Below are 21316 nucleotides of genomic sequence, written 5' to 3' on the forward strand. Positions count from 1 at the left end.
ATATCTTGGGTTGGAAGAACTTCAACAGTCATCAAATTACAAACCCCCAGTAATAGCCAGGGCTGCCACCCACAAACTTGGCCTCAAAAACCTCCAGGAATGGGGCATCCAGAGCTCCTCTGGGTAGCCTGTGCCAGTGCCTCACCATCCTCAGGATAAAGAATTCCCTTCTACTATCTAACCTAACTATCTAACTTTAATTTAAAGCCACTGTATGTGTTGAACACAATCATGTTTTTCTTCAACACAATTATTTCCATACTCAGTGACTGCAGTACCAGCCCTAAGAGACTTGTTTTTTGTTTGTTCACCCACAACTTTACACTTCAGGACTACACAATTCTACCCTAAAATATTCAAATACATACATTGGTTTATTAAGGAAATATATTTTGGAGACACTGCAGTTAAAAATCACAATATATATCAAATTCTGTCTTCAATACTTCTTTCTGGCTAGAAAGTAAATCCTTTCACATTCTTTCTCTACATTCCTTGGCAACTCTTCAAAGACTTTGACTGCCTGTTTTTCTTCCTTTATTTACATAATAGTTTGACATCATGAAGAATATACTTCCTATTCTCTGGAAGAAATTGAGGCTACCATTTTTTGTGTAGCAAATTATATTCTTTTGTAGGGGGTACCACTTAAAGATAAACCACTTTTTTCTTTCTTTTTTTTTAATTTATTTTTATTTTTATTTTTATTTTATTTCCCAACTCAATTTACATGGAAAAAAAAAATAGCATTTTTCCACACACACAAAAAATTCTGTGTTTGAGTCATCACACTTTAGTTTGGCACAGTAGGATCAAGACAAGCAATCAACACAGTTAAAAAAGAAAAAAAAAAAAGAAACTCACCACTTCAGTTGGAATATTTCTATTTTCTCTCCATCTCCTTGCCTTTCTTCTTTTGAGAAGATTTGAATTATCCTTCCCAAGTTTCTTCTGGAAATCCTTATTACTTTATATAAGCTTTGTGTCTATTCAGACTCATTACTTCCTTTTCATAATTACACAAGTGACACAGCAGTAGCTTTGAAGAAATGCCACAGAGGGCCTGATCCTGAATGTACATTCACTTTTCAGGATCCATGAAAGGAAAGGAAGAACCACTTCCAATCATGAAGGTGTTCAGAAAGGATTTTATCCCAAGATGGTTATTAACTTACAAGCTAAATCCATGATAACACAGTTTTACAAAATATATACCTGCACATACACATTTATTTGCTGTGTTTTATTCAGAAGGCTGTGAAGACAGGATTTGTTTTCTTTACTCCTGATTTAATAATTTCTGGTAAATGAACAATTGTCTAGCAGCACCAAGTCTACATACTGCAAAAGAGACCATGTCGGGCATGCAGAAGAACTGTAGTCTCCACCAAGTCTAGATTTCTGCGCTCCTGCTCATGTTTATGATGAAGGAAGGTCCCTTCTGAATCTCTGCAGATTTTTCCTTGAAGGATTAAAATTATAACCACTTTAATGGCAGTGTTGTCTTGTTTCTATATATCTTTGGTATTTTTGCTTTACCAGAATTAGAGTATAGATTAGTGAAAGGAGTAAACCAATAAAACCAGTACTGAATCAGTACATGTGGATTTGCTGTATTACACATAAGCATAATGATGGAAACACTTCTAGCACTTGACTTTATTTGCTTCCGTAGTCTTTATAACTATTTATCTGTGACCAGTTAATTGATTAACAATTACTAACACCTGAAGATTCAGGTTCGAATTTGGAATAGAGAGTTACTTAATATGTCAGTTGGGAAACAGTGTTAAATTTTAGACAAAAAGAAAAAAAAAATATTTTAAAAATAGCATTTGTATTTTAGCTGAAATGGTCATGATACAATTAGAGTAATTTAAAAAATGCATTAATTTTACAAACTCCAGTCTAACCTCCAGTTGTCAGAGGCAGAATCAAAGAATGATCCTGAGCCACTAAACTGACAAATTGGTGCAACCACTTTCTTTATTTTGGATCAAAAGTTAAAACAACCATTCTTTGATCTCATCACAGCAGATGGATGCAATTATGCGCATATGAAAGTGAGGAGACTCTGGGTCAAAGACGTACAGAATTACAAAGGTGATAGCAATTTTCTAGTAGTTCTGTCTAGTATTGTTAAACTAGAGCTTATCATGGAATAAGTTATGCAGCTGCAGTTTCTCTTTTGAAAATAGGAGACACTTGTGACATGTTCTTAACAGAATGTAAGTACTAAGGGTTTACACAAGCAGTCACTGGCAATGCTAGAGATCCTTGCACATTTTATGTCAGCTGAGATACCTTCTGTGGCTACAGGCTTCCCAGTAGGCACCAGACTCCATATTCAGACATCTTCGCACATACTGTGTGATGCGCGCTGTGATACACAGATCCCAGGTTGCTGTCTTAGAAGGAAGATGAGAAAACATTTTGGTTCAGTGCAGAGCTGACTTTGGATGCCACCTGGTACATGGTACAGTACCTAGTGCATACTAGTGCAGCACCATACCTGACATAACAAGGAATACATTTCACAGCTATACTCCACACAAAGCTGAAAGGAATACTGCATTTCTGTATTATTTCTTAAAGGAAACAGGAATGCTTTATTCCATTAAAAATGAAATTGTTTCCCAAGTCACTTGGATGCATTGAATTGCATTCAGTATTTCAAATACAGATGTTTAAAATTAACTTTTCCAAGTTCACATTCTATGACACAAATATATGTGAGGCTCACTTTTACGTGAGCCTTGGTTCTAAAAGTTTAAAGAAAGCAACTATCTGAAACACCTAATATTACCAATGATAAAAGAGACCACAATGCCTTTTAAATATATCATCACTCAGAATTTCTCTTTATTTGAGATCATAGAATCAAGAAGTCATAGAATACTTCAATTTGGAAGGGACCTGTAATGATCATTGAGTCCAACTCTTGGCTCCACATAGGACCACCCAAAAAAATCAGACCATATGTCTCATATGTCTCAGAGCTTTATCCAGATGCTTCTTGAACTCCACCAAGGTCAGTGCCGTGACCACTGCTCTGGGCAGACTGTTCCAAGCCCACCAGCCTTGGGTGAAGACCTTTCTCTAACACCCAACCTGATCCTCCCCTGAAGCAGCTTCAGGCTGTTCCCTCCCATCATATCACATCATCAGAAAGCAGAGCTTTGCACTGTTCCTCTGCTTCCTGTGTGGAGCTACACACCACTGTGAGGACTCACCTCAGACTTCTCTGCCCTGGATGCCACAAGACAAAAAGGATTTCTGTTCCACTGTCCATTGCCCTACCTTGCCTCTTTTCCACAGGTTGGTTTGGGGAGATCACTCCAGTCAGTGGGATGAACCACAGGGCCCAAGAGAGCAGTTGTACCCAATTGGACAGCAGGATTTCTCTCCTGCTGTGGTATTTATCTGCCTGGCCTGCTTCTCAGAAGCAGTCTTCTAAAGATTGCTCAAAATAAAGAACCTTCCAGACTGGATTCCTTCTGGTAGCAGCCACACGTATGCCATATAAGCCTATCACTGTGGAAGCCACATCCGTCCTCTGGCTGCTGCAACAAGCAGCAGGACCCAGTACCCTAAGAATTTAACATCATCATTGTGTTCACTTTGGACTCCATCACTGACACATTCACACAATCTGCTGCTCTTAGATGCACTGTTCACCAAACGCCATGTTTCCATTAAGGAGGAAAGAACGTTCCCGATGCTCCCGCTCTCTCACGGCATCTGAATTTCCCTGAATCGACACTTTTGGCAGAGTTACGTAACAGCAAACACAGCACGCTAACTCCAATCCAAGAAGACACTGCAAGCATAGTCTGAGCACAGGGTACCATTTTGCACTGAACTGTGCTTCAACACAGCATGTGAATTAAAAATAAAAGGGGTACATTTACTCCTTGGAACAGAACATCAAGCTACCCAGACAAAATTGGAGATTCTTGTCCAGGGGTTATTAAGTAAACAAGGTAGAGGACCTAGTAGTCAGTACTTTTTAAATGCAGTAAAACTGAACTTTTAATGCAAGCAGTTCTTCAAAATAAATAAAAATTCTGGGCTAGCATTGCACTGGAAAATAACACAGTTCTGTTCTAAGCCAGATACTTTGATTGCAATCTTAACATGCTAGTCTGAACAAAAGCCAAAACTTAAAATAAGCCTACAGCTGATCTTACATGTATGACAAAGAATATGTATAAGCTGCTTGGTAATGCCAGGAACTAATGGCAAAATACTTTCACTGGGTTTGTTCTTCTCTGATTTAGCTACGTAGGCTGGACAAGTGCCAAGGAGCCCAGTCCAAATGCATGCTTGTTTTGAGGTTTTATTGGCTTGTACTTTTCTATTCACAAATCAAAGTGAAAATAAGCAGTTCAGCTGGTAACATATTAACTCACTACTCAATGGAAAGGATCTTTAAGAGCAATGTCTTCGTGTTTTAGAAAACAATATAAAATAGTTCATAACTGATCACCAGCTACCTCAGAGGAAGGTGGTAATGACAAAGGAAAAATATGAAAAGGAAGTATTCGCTGTGCACATTACTGTAGTATAGAATATAAATAATAATAATAATAATAATAATAACAATTATAATAACTAAAAAATAAAGGCCTCTAGGGACCCATAAGGAAGTCTCTTTGGAGCGGAAAATCTTGTTGAGAGACCTTCAAGGAAGTATTTAGCTTTTTATTTCCCCATAATGATGTAGCCTCGAGAGGAAATACTCCTCTTATACAAAGAAACAGTCAAATTCTGGAGGATGCCTGAGTTCAGAGAACTAGTTCTAGATTTCCAAAAGTGCAGCAAGGTCAGAATCTGATCACACATGCAAAGAAGTTACTAAGGAGTAACTTTACCTAAATCAGTGTGCTCAGTTCTTTGCCTGTCAGATCTCCTTGCTGGAAATAAACCAGAGATTTAAAGGATTTACAGGACTGCCCTCACTCTGCAACAGGTTCTTGTCAAGGCTGTTACATCATATATGTAAACAATTCATTGACCATGATAGGAGTGTATGCATAAGACAATCGCTGTTTCTCAGTCATTGCCTACTTGTTCTACGTTAGAGCATGGTCACAGGAGTATCAGAGAGGCTGAGGATACTTCATTCACATTTTCTGGGCCCAGAACTGCAGAACAACAAACCTGTTTTGATTCCTAGAATCACTAGAAAGTGATTGAGAAGCTAGAATGGCATAACATTACCGTAGGGAGAAACTTATGATAATAAGTGGATTTATCCATCAGCGACAAGTACTGACATAAACATAGCGTCTTAGCTGTCCTCACCTCTAATGAACTCATTGTTGCATCGTCACTGTTACTACTAAAGTAGTTACAGCCTCACATAATGAATGGGGAATTGAAACAAAAAGAGATAAACAGGTTGCATAAGGAAAAAAAAAAAAAAAAAAAAAAAAACTAACAAAAAATGTTATAAAAGTTATGCACTGAAGCAAGCCATTAAGCCCAAACAAATCCAAATGTTTAGGGCAAAGTTAGGGAAAATAATAAAATAAAATATATTTATTTTTTTTTTAAAAAAAAAGGAAAAATTGAAGAAATGGAAAATATGGGTACTCAAGAGTGGCACAGGAGAACAGAGAGACTGAAATTTGGAGCTAACTCAACAATAAGAAATGCCTATTAAATGTGGAACTTGAAAGAATATTGCAAAGTATGTGAAATATACTGCATATGTATTTGCAGAAGGCCTTAGTGGCTACATAGTCATATATCAGAAATATAAACATAGTTAATGTGAGTAGAAGATAGATGTTTCTACACGTGAAAAAGTTGTAAAGCAAGTCTGCTCAGCATATGGATGTTTGGGAGCCAGACAGTAATAACTGCATTACAAGAAAGTTGGATCTAATGTTTATGAAGGCACTGTGGGAAGCAAGGCAGAATTAAAATGGGGTGGAAATGCTTTGCCATTGGAATGTAGAGTTTCAGCCTCTACATTCTTACTTGCCATGGAGATTTCAGAAGCTCTTCCATACAAGCTCTGTGTGGTCCACTGAATTCAGCAGATCTTAGCAGCAGAGCAGCAGCACTCTGTTTACACTCCTCCTAATTGTAGGCACTCCTCAATGCACAATGAATCAGAAGAGTTTCCATCACCAAATTACTTTTATTCCTGATACTTGTCCATATACTTACCATTTCAATCACAATTCTCCAGCACTTCAGAAGATACAAATGAAAAAACATGGTGTCCTGATCAACTGCATATTCCATATTGCATATTTTAAACAGATCACAGCAACCAGTTTTGTCTTCAAAATGCAAATATACATAAATACATGTGTGATACATATATACTCTCTTCATACAAATATAAAGTGAGAACAAGTTTCACAGAGCATCACTGATCATTGCTCATTTTTTGCATCGCCCTCTGAATAGAAGTATTTAAGGGTAAAAAGTGGGACCACTATGTATTAAAATGGATGCCAGGAGGCACGCAAGTCTTTTGGGGGTGTCACTGGGTCACATTCTGCTTTCAGAGCCAGGAAGAGGGGACAAATCCCAGAATTTTCTTATTCTAAGGGCCTCTCTTGAGTGGGAGTAGGTCTCACAGACACTGTAGTACCAAGAAAGCTTGGGTCCGAGGACTGTTTAAATGGCTATAATAGATACCAGTGCATTTCAGTTCAAGTGACAGTATGAAGAATGAATGCAAATCTTGAGGGTTCCAGACTGCTGTTTTTGAATGCAGCCAGAGATACCGTTAACTCCAGAGAGCTCAGAAAACATAAGCTATCAGAAATATTGCTCTAAGAGGTCCTGAAATGTCCCTGAAGAATATAACCGAGACAAAAATAATGAGGTGTAATTTTTTATTTTTTCAATATGGATTGCAGAGAAAATTGAGTATACATATTAAATGCCTGTGAAAATATACACATCTCTGCAATCTCCCTACAACCAAATCTCTCAAAAGAAAAATGCTGCTAGAACTAGACTGAATATCTTACCTCCACTGTATTTTACTGTAGTTTTGTTGTAATGCTATATGTAGCTTTTTTCCCTCCTTTCATTGAGTTTCCCACCTCTGAAATTGGATAAAAAAAATATTGCAATTAGCATCTGAACAGTGGCCCAAAGTTTAACATTAAAAATTACTTCTCATGTTAGTTTTGAACCATAATGTGTCTTTGATCTCATATTCAGAATGTCAGGAAGTGGTGCTATGAGTAAAATTAGATCCTGTCCACTACTTTATTCAAGCTTTTGGCCATAGAGAAGGAACACCTAGCATGGCAATTCCCACGTGCACCTGTGTTATTATGCACTTCAAGCCCCGAGATCTCTGAAATATGCAAATGCATTTCTAAGGTTACAGGAAAGGATACAGATGTTAAACAGACCTCAGCAGAACTACTTTTGTTTACAGAAGCTGAAGATCTTTCTAAATGCTTCATGTAATCAGCAATTTTTATAAGGTATTGAAAACAATTATCTAAGTTAATTTTGGGATAGACTGTGCAAGTTTTGTTCAAAAATCAATTTGGTATTAGGATATTTTAAATGTTTCTTACAAGACGACAAGCACATTTGCTCATGGCCAAACTCTTCGGAAATTCCACATAATTCCCAAAGCCGATGGCAGCTTTACAGACAGGAGCACTGGAACCAAATGAGAACTTTTCAAGAGTAACAGACCACAAAATACAGAAAGGAAATACTTAAAACGAACCCACGCAATATTAAAAGCTTCTTCAGATCCCTTTATATTAGCCACAGTCATGTCTTACTAGTCAAAATCTTCTTACAGTTTTCATTCTCATGTGATCAAATCCAAAGTCAGATTAATAAACCAGTAAATGTGTAAGTAACAGGAGATCGCTCAGACAGATAAATGACTTAGTGGTGTCACTCAAATGTAAGAGAAATGACAGAAATACTGAAGGAGTAGAAAGAAAATTTCCTCATGCAACATGCAGCAGGCATCAGGGCCTTTCCCCTCTCCTGAGGATCTGAACACGTCCCCAAGCTCCCTGGCACAGGTTCAGGAGCTGCATGCCAGCACAACCCACATGCTAAGCCTCACTGAGCTACAATGCATCCTTCCCCATTCCTGGTTAGATCTTAAGATATGCAGGATTGACTTTTGCCTGCATCCAGACTCAGCACATCACTGGGGATAGCTGTGGCTGACCCTGGCCACCCTCATCAGCCTTCCTGCCCAGCCACTGTGGGACTCCTGCTGTGTCTGCTCCTTCCCTGAATGTAGAGCCTTCTTTGTACCAGAGAAATTGCTGATTACTGTGAGCAACTATGTACCCTCAGCTCCATCCAGGAAATGATGATCCAGAGGTACTCAGGATCTCAAGGATACTAAGTTTATTGATGGTTTAATAGCAGCTCACCTGGTCATAGCTACACTGTTGGATGTACAGCAAACAGAAAATATGTTATGTTACCCATCTGAACATTCTTTTGAATATGTACATCATATCTTCCAAAAAGGCTGGGACTTTCTGTGACTCCAACCTCCATGTTGAGCCAGGCAGGTGCTCCTTTTACGGGTCCTGTGTCTGTTTCATGTATTGTGATGAGAAAAAGCAAGAAAATTCCTCCACAGGGAGATGCTATATGCCCAGAGGTACAGCCCTGTGGCTGCTCCACTCCCTACTTGGAGCACTGTGGCTGCTCCAACTCCTGTGCAAAGCCCTGTATTTGTTCTGACTTTTTTTGACAGATGGCTTTGCAGGTGCCATGACACAATCAATTCTGTGGTTACTCCAATCCCTCCAGGCCCCACGCTGGGTGCCAAAATGACTGCTGTGGTTTAACAGGGCAGATGGCTGAGCATCACACAGTTGTTCACTCAATCCTCTACCTCCCACTGAGGTGGGAAAAATAATTGGAAGAAAAAAAATAAAGTAGAACTCACAGGTGGAGATAAAGCTATTTACTAAGATAGAGAAAAAGAAAATGATAACAATTATGACAAATGAATATAGACAGAAACATATGTGACAAGTGATGCACAAGCAGTTTCTCACTACTCCCCAACCAATGCCCATCTAGCCCCCAAGCAGTGGAAGAGAGATGAACTCCCACCCCCTTCAGAACTCCTCCCTCTTGATGTCATATGGTATGGAATATCCTCTGGATGGTTTAACAGAGCTGTTCTAATTCTGTTCCACCTCCTTGAGCCCTTTGCTGAGAATGGCCTTGGCTCCATATAACAGTGCTTAGGAGAAACTATAAACATTGGTATGTTATCAACATTGTTTTTCTCCTAGAACCAAAACATAGATAGCATCATACCAGAAATTGAAAAAAACAATTCCATCCAAACTGAAACTAAGATATTGAGGAATAACACAGAGATGAAACATGCCCAGAGAAATTTTTTTGGTGCTTCACAAGAGTTCATCACTTAGACTATGTCCACTAGGCCTTATACTTTGGGTTGAAGAAGCCTGAATGTTATTAATACAGTCTGTAACTTACAGCATCTTTGGGAAATGTGGATATGTGGATCAAAGTGCGGAATGCAGTGATCCAGGCCAGGACACTACTGTATACAGATGAGCTGGTGACTCATACAACAGTAGGCTTCAATAAGTGCAGATCTGTGCTGTAGTATGTGTTCAGTACAGCCTTCAGGCCTGTGTTGTGCTGGCCAAAGGGTAAACTCAGCTCATCATAGCACAAGCATTTTCTTGTATCGCATCTCTGGAATATATTACAAGTTCTTTTATCCTTTTCAACTCAAGATGTAATGTTTCTGTACATGTTTTTGGACTTAAGGCAACATTTGTCTCTGAATTTAAGAGCCCAGTCAACCAGAAGACAAATTCATGCCACCACCACCCACATGGAAATCTGGACTGACAATGCCCACATGAGCCAGAGCCGGAGCCAGGTGACAACTGATATTCACCAGCCCTTGGCATCACAGGCAGAACCAGAGAGACCTGAAGTAGGCCAGGGAAGCCACATTGCACTCTGACTCTGCTCACACAGCTGCCATAAGCCAAATACATCACAACGAAGTGTCATGGTGGCATGACATCGTTGTGACAACGCAGCTCCTTTATGTGACCAGCCACCAGCTGGATTTAACTTCATTGACCACAACTCTTTGGGCCCTGCCATCCAGCCAGTGTTTCACCCAGTGGAGCATACACCCATCCAAACTGTGGGCATCCAGCTTCTCCACAAGGATGCTGGGGGGGAGCGTGTCAAATGCTTTATTGAAGTCCAGGTAGACCACATCGATAGCCTTGACTTCATCCACTAAGCAGATCACCTTGTCAGAGAATGGAATCAGGTTTGTCAGACAGGATCTACCATATGTAAACCCATGTTGACTGGGCCTGATCCCTGGTTTACCTTTATTGGGTCCACGATGGCTCCCAAGATTATCCATTCCATAACCTTCCCCAGCACCAGGGTGAGACTAGGTTTGTAGCTACCAGGATCATCTTTCCAGCCCTTTCTGAGGATGTGTTTGCCAGGCTCCAGTCCACCAAGACAACATCAGTTAGCCAGGACTGCTGAAGAATGATGGAGAGTTGCTTGGGAACCACATCTTCCAGCTCCCAAGTTCAGTTCTAGCCGGGTTTCGGCCTTTTCTAGTTTTCTCTCCGAAGCCCTTCCATGACAACCTTCACACTCGCAGCCACCTGTACCTGCAACCCACAGACATTACGGTCATTCCCCCACCACCCACCCCTTGCCCCTCTGCTCCGCGGGCCACCCAGGCGGAGCAACAGCTCAGGCGGCAGCGCAGAGCCCGCCCCGCGCCCGCAGCCCCCGCCCCGCCGATCCGAGGCGCAGGCGCCCGTAGGCACGCAGGCGTCTTCCGCTGTCCGGGCTGCTCGGGGCCCTCGCCGGTGTTCGCCTCTGGGAGCCGACCCGGGCGCTGGGCGAGGTGAGGGCAGCGAGGCCGACGGCCGGCCGGAGCCGCAGCCCGCTTCAGGATTGCGGGTGCGGAGCTTGTAGTCGTGAGGCGGGCTCCATACCGGCCTGGGGCTGCCCGGCGCTGAGCACCAGCCCCGGCTTTGGTTGGGGGGAACCGCCCTTCCTCTGGGGCGGTGTGCCGGGCCGCCGGGCTCCGTGCCTGCCTGACTGCGGGGCTGTCCACGCCGGGGAGCGAGCAGTCACTGAGGCTGTCATTACTCAGCGCTTTTCTTAACTCTTCTCACGTGTAGAAGCGCTGAACTACCGTGTGTGAGCCTCTGCCGTGACTTTGGGCTGTTAGTGGGTCTTGGGATCCAAATCAGGAGTGCTGCTTATTCATGCACCTGGTTGGTGCGTGCATCCCCGTGTGCTGCGAGGCTCGGGTGCTAACGGGCGCTGGTGGAGGTGAGCAACCCCCTTACGCTCACATCTGCAGTGCTGATGGCCGGTGCAAGGACTTCTTCAGAAAGCTTTCTCTTGTTTTCCTCAGTCATTGACACGTTGTTGCACTATGTTTGGAGATAGAACTGTAACCCATCTTTGTCTCTTCCTTTGCCAGGTGTTCGTGTGTGTTACTGTAGCTGACAGGACCAGCACAACTGTGTTTTTGCCGGTTCTCCATTAATATAAGCAGTGTGAGTCCTTGTGGGTCAGTGCCTGTGTTGTTTCTGCTTTGGTTTGAGGGGAACACTGGTTTGAGTGAGTCCCTCCTAATAAGCAAACCACAGCAAATGTAAGAAATGTGGTCAGAGCGGCAGTTCTGTGTTCTGTTATTTAGTTTAGCTTGACTTGTAATAGTGACTCGGAATAAACTTGTAGTATGCACCGTACCTGAAGGTGTGTTGCCAAGAGAACACTTCTCTGGTTCCAGTGTGTAAGCATTTCTTGTTCTTAGCATTAGGATGTTTACCATACCCAAAAGTGGACCCATGAGAACCTCATGAAGTTCAACAATGCCAAGTGCAAGATTTTGCCCTTGGGCCGGGATAATCCCAGATATGTGTATATCCCAGGTTGGAAGAACTCATTGAGAGCAGCCCTGTGGAAAAGGACTTGGGAGCTATGATGGATAAAAAGCTGGATATGAGCCAGCAGTGTGCTCTTGCAGGCTTAAAGGCTAATGGTGTTATGGGCTGCATCAAAAGAGGGGTTGCCAGCAGGGATAGCAATTTTCCCTTCTGCTCTGCCCTTCTGAGGCCCTTTCTGAAGTAGTATGCCCAGGTCTGGGGCCCCCAGCATAAGAAAGACATTGAAGCTCTTGGGGCATGTACAGATGTGGGCCTTGAAGCTGATCAGAGGGCTCAAGCACCTCTCCTGCAAAGACAGGCTGAAGGAGCTGAGCTTGTTGAGCCTGGGAAATAGAAGGGCCCAGTGAAACCTCTTTGCATCCTTCCAGTACTTGAAGGGAGCTTGTAAGGAAGAAGAGTGACTTTTTGCACAGTTTAATAGCAATAATGCAAGGAAGAATGGTCTTTAACTGAAAGAGGGAAAAATTAGGTTAGATGCTGGGAGGAAATTCTTTACTCAGAGGGTGGTGTAGTCCTGAAGCAGGCTGCCCAGAGAAGCTGTATGTGCCCCATGCCTGGGGAGGTGTTCAAGGCCAGGTTGAGTGGGGCTCTGGGAAACATGACTTGGTGGGTGGCTAACTTCTGCCCTGTAGAGGGTTAGAGCTGGGTAACATTTAGATGTCCCCTCCAACCTAAGGTTGGACCAAGGAAACAAAGAAGCCTTATGAGAACAAGAACAGTGTTACTTGTTACCATTTAGCAAAGCGGGCTTCTGACCTGAAAAGCTTCAGGATTTGTAGTGGCCAGTGTACTCCTGCTGACTTGAGCTATTTTGGCATGGGCCTAGGAACGTGTTAGGAGTTACCTGCTGTGAGAATCTGCAAGGTTTTGTAGTGTACCTGTTTTTTTGTTGTTGTTTTGTTTGTTTGTTTCTTTTCCTGCAGGCAGGGAAATGAGTCACTGAGCTCATTGAGCCTCTTTTGCAAATGGATGAATTTGATTCAGGGTGATGTTTCTTCCTTTGCAAGATTATTTTGTGTGCGATGCTAACAATTTGACAGCTATAATGTGGAAAGAACAGCACTACTGGAGCTATTGCTATTAAGGGAGATTCTGCTAGGTGTGGGTATTTTGGTGGGAAACAGAGGGTGAGAAGGAGATGAGGCATTATTGTCCCAAATGTTGTAGGGTAAAGCTTTAAGTACTTTTCAGGGTTGTTGCTGGCAGACTAGAGACTTGCCAACTATCATGATCCTGGTCGTGCTTGTTTTATGTGGGAGAAGGCTGAAAAAATTAGGGGACAGTTCTTTGTGGTTGCTTTTGCATTTCTTGGGGTAATTCTGTGGCAGTCATACCTTTCATGGGAAGGAGAGAATGGTGTTGCAAGAAATAGTGATGTTTATTCTTACTTATAGAAGTGGCTTGGCATGCTGACAAGAGTGGGCAGCAGCCATCCCTCCTAAGGGGGAGGAAGCTGTTATTCAGAATTTTACATAACTAATAGTGAGTATTCTTCAAATTAAAATACTAAAATATTTTTGTATTCCACTTAGGAAGGGGAGAAACCTTGCCTTTTTTGTTTTATTTATTTTCACTGCGTCTGTCTTGTCTTACTCTTGTTAGGTTTTGCCAAAAAGCAAGGCAGAAGGTTAAGAAAACTGTGGCAGCGGTGGTGGTGTTGTTGGTTTTTCTTGATTGTTTTGTTGTTTAATTTAACTGGGTTTTGGTAATGCTGAGATTCTTATTTATAAAAAATATTTGGAATCTGCTGCAAGATTTTGGCTGTTGTCTCTTCAGTTACTATCAAAAGCAGCTGTTCATCTTACCTTTTGTCTCATGGCAGTGTCACTCCCAGAGTGAACAAATGATTGTGTGATGTTTCCAAGAAGGCTTTGTGCTAATGGGAAAACTGGAAATTATCCTTGAAGAAGAGGGATTTAAATGAGTAAATGACATAATGAGGAGCTCATTGCTAACTTAAGAGGGCTGATAGCAGAGTGCAGACCCTTGAACTTCAGGAAAGCTGAATTGGTTTAATTTGTGTGCATGTTGGTAACATTCTGTGAGAGGTAGCTGTGAGGAATGCGGGAGCCCAGGAAAACTGTCAGAGCTATAAACACAGTGTCTTTCAGATGTAAGAAGAGAACATCCCAATATCCAGAATACCAACAAGATGTATTGAGGGACTAGACAGGGAACTCCACTGTGAAAACAGTATGCAGGGGGGAGATGTGAGAACAGGCTACAGGGGCACAGTTCAGAAACATTGCTTGAGTTCATAGAAATAGTGTAGAAAAGCTAAAGCTGAGACACTGTAGAGGCTTACAAGGGTTGTCAGTGGTAACAAGAGGAACCTTTACTGTTGCATTAATAATAAAAAGCTCAACAAGGAAGAGTAGGACAGGGGAGATGGCTGACGTTCTTGTGAGGTCACTCTTGTTGGTCTTCAAAAAGGAGTGGTGGAGGTCTGCAGTGATTGGAGAAAAGCAAACACTGAACTGCTTTCAAACAAGGCAAAAAGGTCAGTTTGGATTTTCCCTGCAGTTTTGGGGAAAATCATGTAATCAGCATCATGTGCTGATGGAGAAGCTTTGGGATGAAGAAGGTGGGAGATCCAGGGAGTTGTAGGCATTTTAAATCATGTTTGAAATTGAATGCTCCTGAACTGTCCCATTTTGACATCAATGAGATTTACCCCACAGAGCATTCTTAAGTATATACTTACAGAGTACGTATGCTATGCTGTATGGAATTGTATTTGCTCTGTCTTTAAGAAATATTAATCATTCATTCTTCACATGAGAGCAAAAGGTATTCGGTATTTTAGCTGTTCTAGCTTGTTACCTTGCTTATAAAGCAAGGCAAGCTGATGTGGTACGCTTAGGAGTTGAAAGAAAATGCTGTTATGTTCACATCTTCACACCTACTGTTTAGCATAAGCATCTTAAACATGTTTTCTAGCAAATATCAAACTGTTTTGCCCAGTCCCAAGCATATTTTTTTTATCTGTCTTGCAGGGTATGAGTTAGTGTCCTGTGACAGAGCCAAGATGTCGGATGACATCAAGAAGCGGTTTGAATTCCCTAACACAGTTATTCAATCACAGGTAATTTTTTAAAAATGTTAAACAAATGAAATAATCTGTGAAGGCTTTTCTTCAGTGTCCTGCTGCCTGGTTCCAGACAGGTTTTAAGAAAGACCTTTTGTCTTCAAACCAGGAAAACTAAATGGTTGTTATATTCAAGGTGCAAACAAAAACTAAGTGCTGTGTCTGTATAGTCTGAATGTAGTACATAATCACACATCACTAAAGTCTCTGCATGAAAATCAGAAAGCTTACAGTCCTGGAAAGTTTAAGTACGGCTAAATGCTTTTTAGTAGCCCTGTCAGTTGGAGAGAAGCAAAGACTTACCAGATGAGGTGTGGTGCGGAAGTTCTTGACAATACTTTATGCAGCTGTCTTTGAGACTGATGTATTTTTCTCCTGTGTGATGACAGCTGAACTACTGCTGTCTTGTCTGTCCTAAGTAACTCTGTACAGATTTGCTGCGTTCAGCAGATGAAACACGGTTATTTTCGTATCATATCTGACTTTAACTTTCTCATTTAAATAAAGCATTTATCACTGTATCTTTAACAAGCATCAGGGAAGAAAGTAATAACCTCAGTTTAAACAATATGCTTTCTCTGGTTCAGTCATTTCTCATTTTAGCATTAAAATGTTTCTCTTCAGCTGGAAGATAAGAGCTAACTTGCCCACTGTCTGCTTCTTCCTATTTTGAATTGAGGGTTAAAATTGCAGCCAGTTGTTTGATGGGGTTTGATGTGAGTACAGTCTGCAATGTAATTTCTCTCTTTTCAGTTCAGCTGAAGCTGAATTGGTTTACAGTAAAGTGACTTTGGAAAAGAGACAAAGAAGTCCACTAGTGGGCAGCTTGGTATTTAGAAGAGGAGCGCGTGGCCTTCAAAATTGGAGTACACCTAAGCTCTAGTATTATGTTTTGCACTGCAGATGAGTTCATGTTCTTTAGCCCTCTTGAACAGAACTCAGTGTTTTTGAACCACTTCCGTTTTCTTCAGTGAAGAATGCCTTTATGTGTATTACAGATATCTCTTGGTTTATCGCTACAGTTGCTCATCATTTAGGGCTTCTGCTGTGGGAGTTTGTGCTGTGTTTTGGTGATTTCTCTAGCTTTAGCTTCTATTCTGTGACTCCTCAAAAGTACACTGACATCAGCTGTCCACGTATTCCAGCTGTCATCAAACATCTGCTCTGCAGATCATGTTACCTGAATCAGCAAAGTGAGGGACTTGAGCAATGCTTTTTAGGAGAAAAGGTTTTACTGATGAATCTTGGAATGTGATGGGCTAATCTGTGTTCTGACTTTACTGTGTAGCTCACAGAAGCTCCTTTCAGTTGATAAGCCTTTTTTTCCAGTGAAATTAAACTTAAATTTTTAAGGATGCAATTGTTTATTTCTAAAGTTTGGGTTGGAAGGGACCTTTAGGGTCATCTAGTTCCCTCCTCCCTGCTATAGGCAAGGATACCTCCCACTAGACCAGGTTGCTCAAAGTCCCATTCAGCCTGGCCTTGAATGCTTACAGGGAGGGGGCATTCATAGCCTCTCTGGGCAACGTGTATCAGTGTCTCAGTACTCTCACAATAAAGAATTTCTTCCTAATATCTAGCCAAAATCTACCCTCTTCCAGTTTAAAACCATTTTCCCTCATCCTGTCACTACCTGCCCTTCTAGAAAGTCTCTCCCCAGCTTTCCTGTAGGCTTGCTTCATGGCCTCTGTAAGGTTTTCTTGGAGCCTTCTCTTCTCCAGGCTGAAGAGCCTCAGCTCTCTCAGTCTGTCCCTGTAGGGGAGGTATTCCAGCTCTCTGATGGTCTTCATGGCTCTCCTCTGGACTCACTCCAACAAATCCATGTCCTGTTTGTGTTGGGGCCTTCAGAACTGGATACAGAATAGTGGGGCAGAATCACTTCCCTCAACCTGCTGGCCATGATTCTCCTGGTGCAACCCGGGATACAGTTGGCCTTATGGCCTGCAAGTACACATTACTGGCTCATGCTGAGTCTTTCATCAACTGACCATTCCGAATCCTCCTCTTCAGGGCTGCTCTCAAGCCATTCTTCATCCAGCCTGTATCTTGCTTGAGACTGCCCCAACCCAGGTGCAGCATCTAGCACTTGGCCTTCTTGCACTTTTTGAGGCTGGCATGGTCCCACCTCTCAAGACTGTTCAGGTCCCGCTGGATGGCATCTCTTCCCTCCCAAGATGCACCACTCAGTTTGGTGTCATCTTCAAATTTGCTGAGGGTGCACTCAGTCCCACTGTCTATACTGCCTACAAAGATGTTAAATAGCACTGGTCCTAACACTGATCCATGATGAACACCACTCATCGTCAGTCTCCTCTTGGACACTGAGCTGTTGACTATAACTCTATGAGTGTAACCATCCAGCCAATTCTTTATGCAGAGAATGACAGTCCATCTATCAAATCAGTATTTTTCTACTTTGGCTACCAGGATGTCATGTGGGACCATGTCAAACACTTTGCAGAAGTCCAGGTAGATTACATGTGTTGCTTTTCGTTTATCCACTGATGCTGTCATTATGATTCTGTCATAAAAGGTTACCAGGTTTGTGAGGTATGACTTGCTCTTCATGAAGCCCTGTTGATTACCACCAATCACCTCATCTTTATTTTCCATGGGCCTTAGTATGGCCTTCAGGTGATCTTGCCAGGCACGGAGGTGAGACTGACTGGCTTGTAGTTTCCTGGGTAGTCTTTTCTTTCCTTTCTTGAAAACTGAGGTTGTAGTTCCCCTTTTCCAGTCAGTGGAAGCTTCACTAGACTGCCATGACCTTTCAAATATGATGGATAGCAGCTTGACAGCTTCTTCTGCCAGTTCCCTCAGAACCTGTAGATGGATCTGGACAGGTCCCATGAACTTGTACATCTCCTTATTCTTTAGGTGGTTTCAAAAGTGATGTTCACTTACAGCAAGAAAAAATAATTTAAATGAGGAGCAGGAAAAAAAAAATAATAGGAGGTTCACTTGTTATCTAAAAAGCTATAGCCTGTGTGGGCAGACTGTATGTTGCTGCACTTTCAATGAAATAGCTCCACAGAATCAAAGACCTGACTTAGTTCTTGTAGTCTAGGAAGGTTTATAATGACATTGTTCCTAGAAATGTGACCTGCTATCTCAGAGTTCATCATATCAGACAAGTTGCCAGCCTCTAAAGGAGTTGTAAATAATACTAAAAGGAGAAGAAACCAAGAAACATTTAAAGTATGTGCCTGTGTTTTTATATATTGGTGAAACAGAAATGTTATTCTTGTGGTTTGGGGGGGTGGGGAGGGGATGGCTTTTTTGGTTGGTTGGTTCTTCTTTTCTTGGTTTCCTAGTTTATTTTTGTACAAAAGTAAATATCTGTTCTTACCATAGGAGAGCAGATGGATCTGTTGTTTTGGTTATGCTGATAATCTGAAACGTTCTCGTTTTTTCTGCTATGAAGAGATATCTTTGTCTTTCTCAAGGTTTTTAGTGTAGCACTATCAATTATTATGGAACATGTATATTTTAAAGGAATGTTGAGGAAGTCAGGTATTTCTTCTTTTAAAATTCAATGAGAAAATTATTTTCATTCTGATCATATGAACAACTTACTCTTTTTGGAATTGAAGCCCTGTTCTTAAAAACTACTTTTTTTTTTTTTTCTGGAGGACGTGGAAAATCAGTCTTGTTACTTTTTTTTTGCTGCAGAATAGATTTATGAGGAATAAAGTTGAATCCAAATGTCTGATTTAAAGTAAATTAAGCATTTCTGACTGTAGGTGTGCTGTCAGGTATGCAAAGGGCTTAGGTTGTGAGACCATGTTTATCATCAGTGTTTTCCCAAATAAGCGCTTCAGAACTTTGCATGTTTCTTATCTGTTCAATTCTACTTCCTGTCTTGCTTTCACTGAGTTGTGTAGCAAATAATGTAATAATGGTCAGTGCTGTAAAGGGTGCTGAGATCTGTACAGTGCTGGAGCTGTAAGTCTATCACAGCTGATAAACTGAAATGCTTGCAATTCCTGAGAATGTGAATAATAATAATTTTACAGGAGGCTGTGTAAAAAGATGCACTTATTTCTGTTTGGTTTGTTGTTTTTTTTTCTGTATTGGAGAAGTGAAAATTACATTTGATCTGCATGTGTTTTTTATTTCTTATTTAGGCAGTGGGCCATCTGATTGCTGCAGTATTGAAAGAAAATGCTTCTTCAGATAAGATCATGCAGGCCTCTCACCAGGTCTGTGCCATTCTTTCACTTCCTTCTCCTTTTCCATCCATGGATGCCTACATTTTTTCTGTGGATTCCTACTCCCTATTGTATGACTTTAGTAAATCCTAGCAGTAAACTACATTGGCACCATGTGTCTGGGTGTACAGGTGATAGCTCAGCCTTCAGGATCAGAAGGCAGAAACCTTAACTCTGCAGAATAGCAATATCTTGCTCTGCTCAAATGAAGAGAGTTTTGAATTTATTTACATTACCAGAAGTGACGTGCTCTGTGGTGAGATAATGTCATTTTGGTAAAAATAAATAAATTACAGCAGTATGGGCATTTCAGAAAGTATATACTTTCATACAGCTGTATTGGTATTTTCTTACATATTAACTATGGAAGAGCTCACATTTGTATGTAAGAGAGCATGGTGCAAAATCATACTTTTAATTGAGTCAAGCTCAGGTAAGTATGGATCTGTCTTGTTAACCAAGAGCCATATGCAGTGCCAGTGTTTGCAGGTGTCACAGTCATGTCAGGGATGTCTTAGGATTTCCTCTGTTTTTCCCCTTCCATGTTAATTTGTACTGAAATGAGCAGGAAAAAAAGTGTGGATTTTCCCTTTGTCTGAAGTCCCAAACCCCAGACTAAGAAACCCAAAATCAAACGTTAAAAAAGCTCAGTTCTTATGGGTGGAAATGTTTGAGGTGCTTAGTTTCTCTGAAAAGCTTTTCCAAATCACTGAGCATGGTCATATTTCTAAATGGGATTCTATCTTAAGCTAAAACCTGATTTCTCACCTCTGATACCCCATAGAAGTATTGAACTTAGACATAGTGATGCTTTCTAAAGCAGTAGGAAGCAGAAGGTAGCTCTTGTTAACATTATGTGTGCTGTTTTTTATTTCCTCTTTTCACAGGAGATTTTTGTAGTATTCAGTTGTTTAAAAATGTTTTTCTCTCTCCATTTGGAATCACAAGTCAGCAAGCCAACTTAGAAATGCAGATTTAGTATCAAAATAAACCGTGGGTTTGATGGACAGATCTTTGTCTTTAACAGCAAATAGAGAGAGTGGAAGGCTTCATTTGAAGAATGAAGATGACTTCTTTCTCTATAGCTAGAGGCAGGCATGTGAACAGCTGTCTGCATTACACTGTACTATAGACACAGTTTGACATAGCAGTTCCTTACATGTCTGTAATTATAAATATTTCTAAGGAAAGTATAATTGGTGTGAGTCTACTCTCACGGACACAGCTGAAAAATTCTTCCATTATGTCTTATTCTTCTGTTCATACTGAGAGCAGTGCGTCTGAGGATAAGAAACCTGAGAGTTATCCTAAAGTAGCCCTTTCCTAGATGAAGAATCTATATTCCAGCTTCCTCATTGTACTCTGTAAGACTTGAGGAGAGGCTGTTAAGTAGGTTTTTACTAAGATGTGTGTTTGAAATGAAAGAAGAGAAATCAATGTCTGCCTTCTTATTGCTTGTCTCATACTTTTAATTTTAGACTCCTGCTCTGAACTTACTCTGGGAGAAGTGCTGCAGTGAGAATGTTGCATTGAGAACAGCTTGCTCTGAGGGTTTGGTGGCACTTGTTGCAGAGAACCATGCCGAGCTCAGCTATGTTCTTCATGGAGCTGTCAACCTAATTCCCTCAGCAAGGTGGTATTTGTTTGTCGTATTTTTTGCCTTTTGCCAACTGCTTATCAATCTCTGATTTTTTCCTTGTAAACCCTATGGAAGAGAAGTGGCTCTGTGAGTGACACTACTCAAACTGACATTCGTTCAGGGCTGACAGTGCCCTGCCATCCTGCTGCAGGACAGTGCTTTCATCCTGGCAGTAACCATATTGGTTTGACTCTGACAGAAGGTCTCATGGTCTGTCCCAGTCATGCAGATGGATAGTGTTAGAAGTTTAAGCTAATGGTCTGAACTGTAATAACCTCAGAAATCAAGGCACTGCCTGGTTTTATGCTGTCTGTCATGGGGAGGAAAATGGCAGTAACTTCTTTCATGATAGGGGAAGGGGGAATAGCTTCCTAATCTGCCTGTCCTAATAACTGATTGCTCACTTGGG

The 21316-nt window shown here is 41.3% G+C and overlaps 1 protein-coding gene and 1 long non-coding RNA gene across 8 annotated transcripts in view; one reads left to right on the forward strand and one right to left on the reverse strand.

Annotated features, from left to right (window-relative positions):
- Positions 1 to 766: 766 nt before the first annotated feature.
- Positions 767 to 10728, reverse strand: LOC116652479. Of its 3 annotated transcripts, none has more exons than XR_004305528.1 (4): positions 10372 to 10728; positions 6999 to 7075; positions 2305 to 2408; positions 767 to 1462 (listed from the first exon to the last, which is right to left on the reverse strand). It is a non-coding gene; the product is annotated as an uncharacterized LOC116652479 (long non-coding RNA). The 3 variants fall into 3 exon arrangements; XR_004305527.1 differs by having other exon boundaries at positions 6999 to 10288; XR_004305526.1 differs by having other exon boundaries at positions 6999 to 10728.
- A 64-nt stretch (positions 10729 to 10792) lies between these two features.
- Positions 10793 to 21316, forward strand: part of FOCAD (focadhesin) — an 87441-nt gene continuing 76917 nt past the window's right edge. The window contains exons 1-5 of one of the 5 annotated variants that reach the window (XM_015849088.2): positions 10804 to 10912; positions 11501 to 11590; positions 14966 to 15054; positions 19185 to 19259; positions 20747 to 20901. In XM_015849088.2, coding sequence (XP_015704574.1) covers positions 14998 to 15054; positions 19185 to 19259; positions 20747 to 20901 — 287 coding nt within the window. In that variant the 5' untranslated portion in view covers positions 10804 to 10912; positions 11501 to 11590; positions 14966 to 14997. Of the gene's footprint in view, positions 10969 to 11197; positions 11347 to 11500; positions 11591 to 14965; positions 15055 to 19184; positions 19260 to 20746; positions 20902 to 21316 lie in introns of those variants that run through there. The other 4 variants (XM_015849086.2, XM_015849087.2, XM_032441241.1 and 1 more) reach the window with 4 other exon arrangements.

The sequence above is a fragment of the Coturnix japonica genome, chromosome Z (genome assembly GCF_001577835.2).
Source record: "Coturnix japonica isolate 7356 chromosome Z, Coturnix japonica 2.1, whole genome shotgun sequence".
Taxonomy (NCBI): Eukaryota; Metazoa; Chordata; class Aves; order Galliformes; family Phasianidae; genus Coturnix; species Coturnix japonica.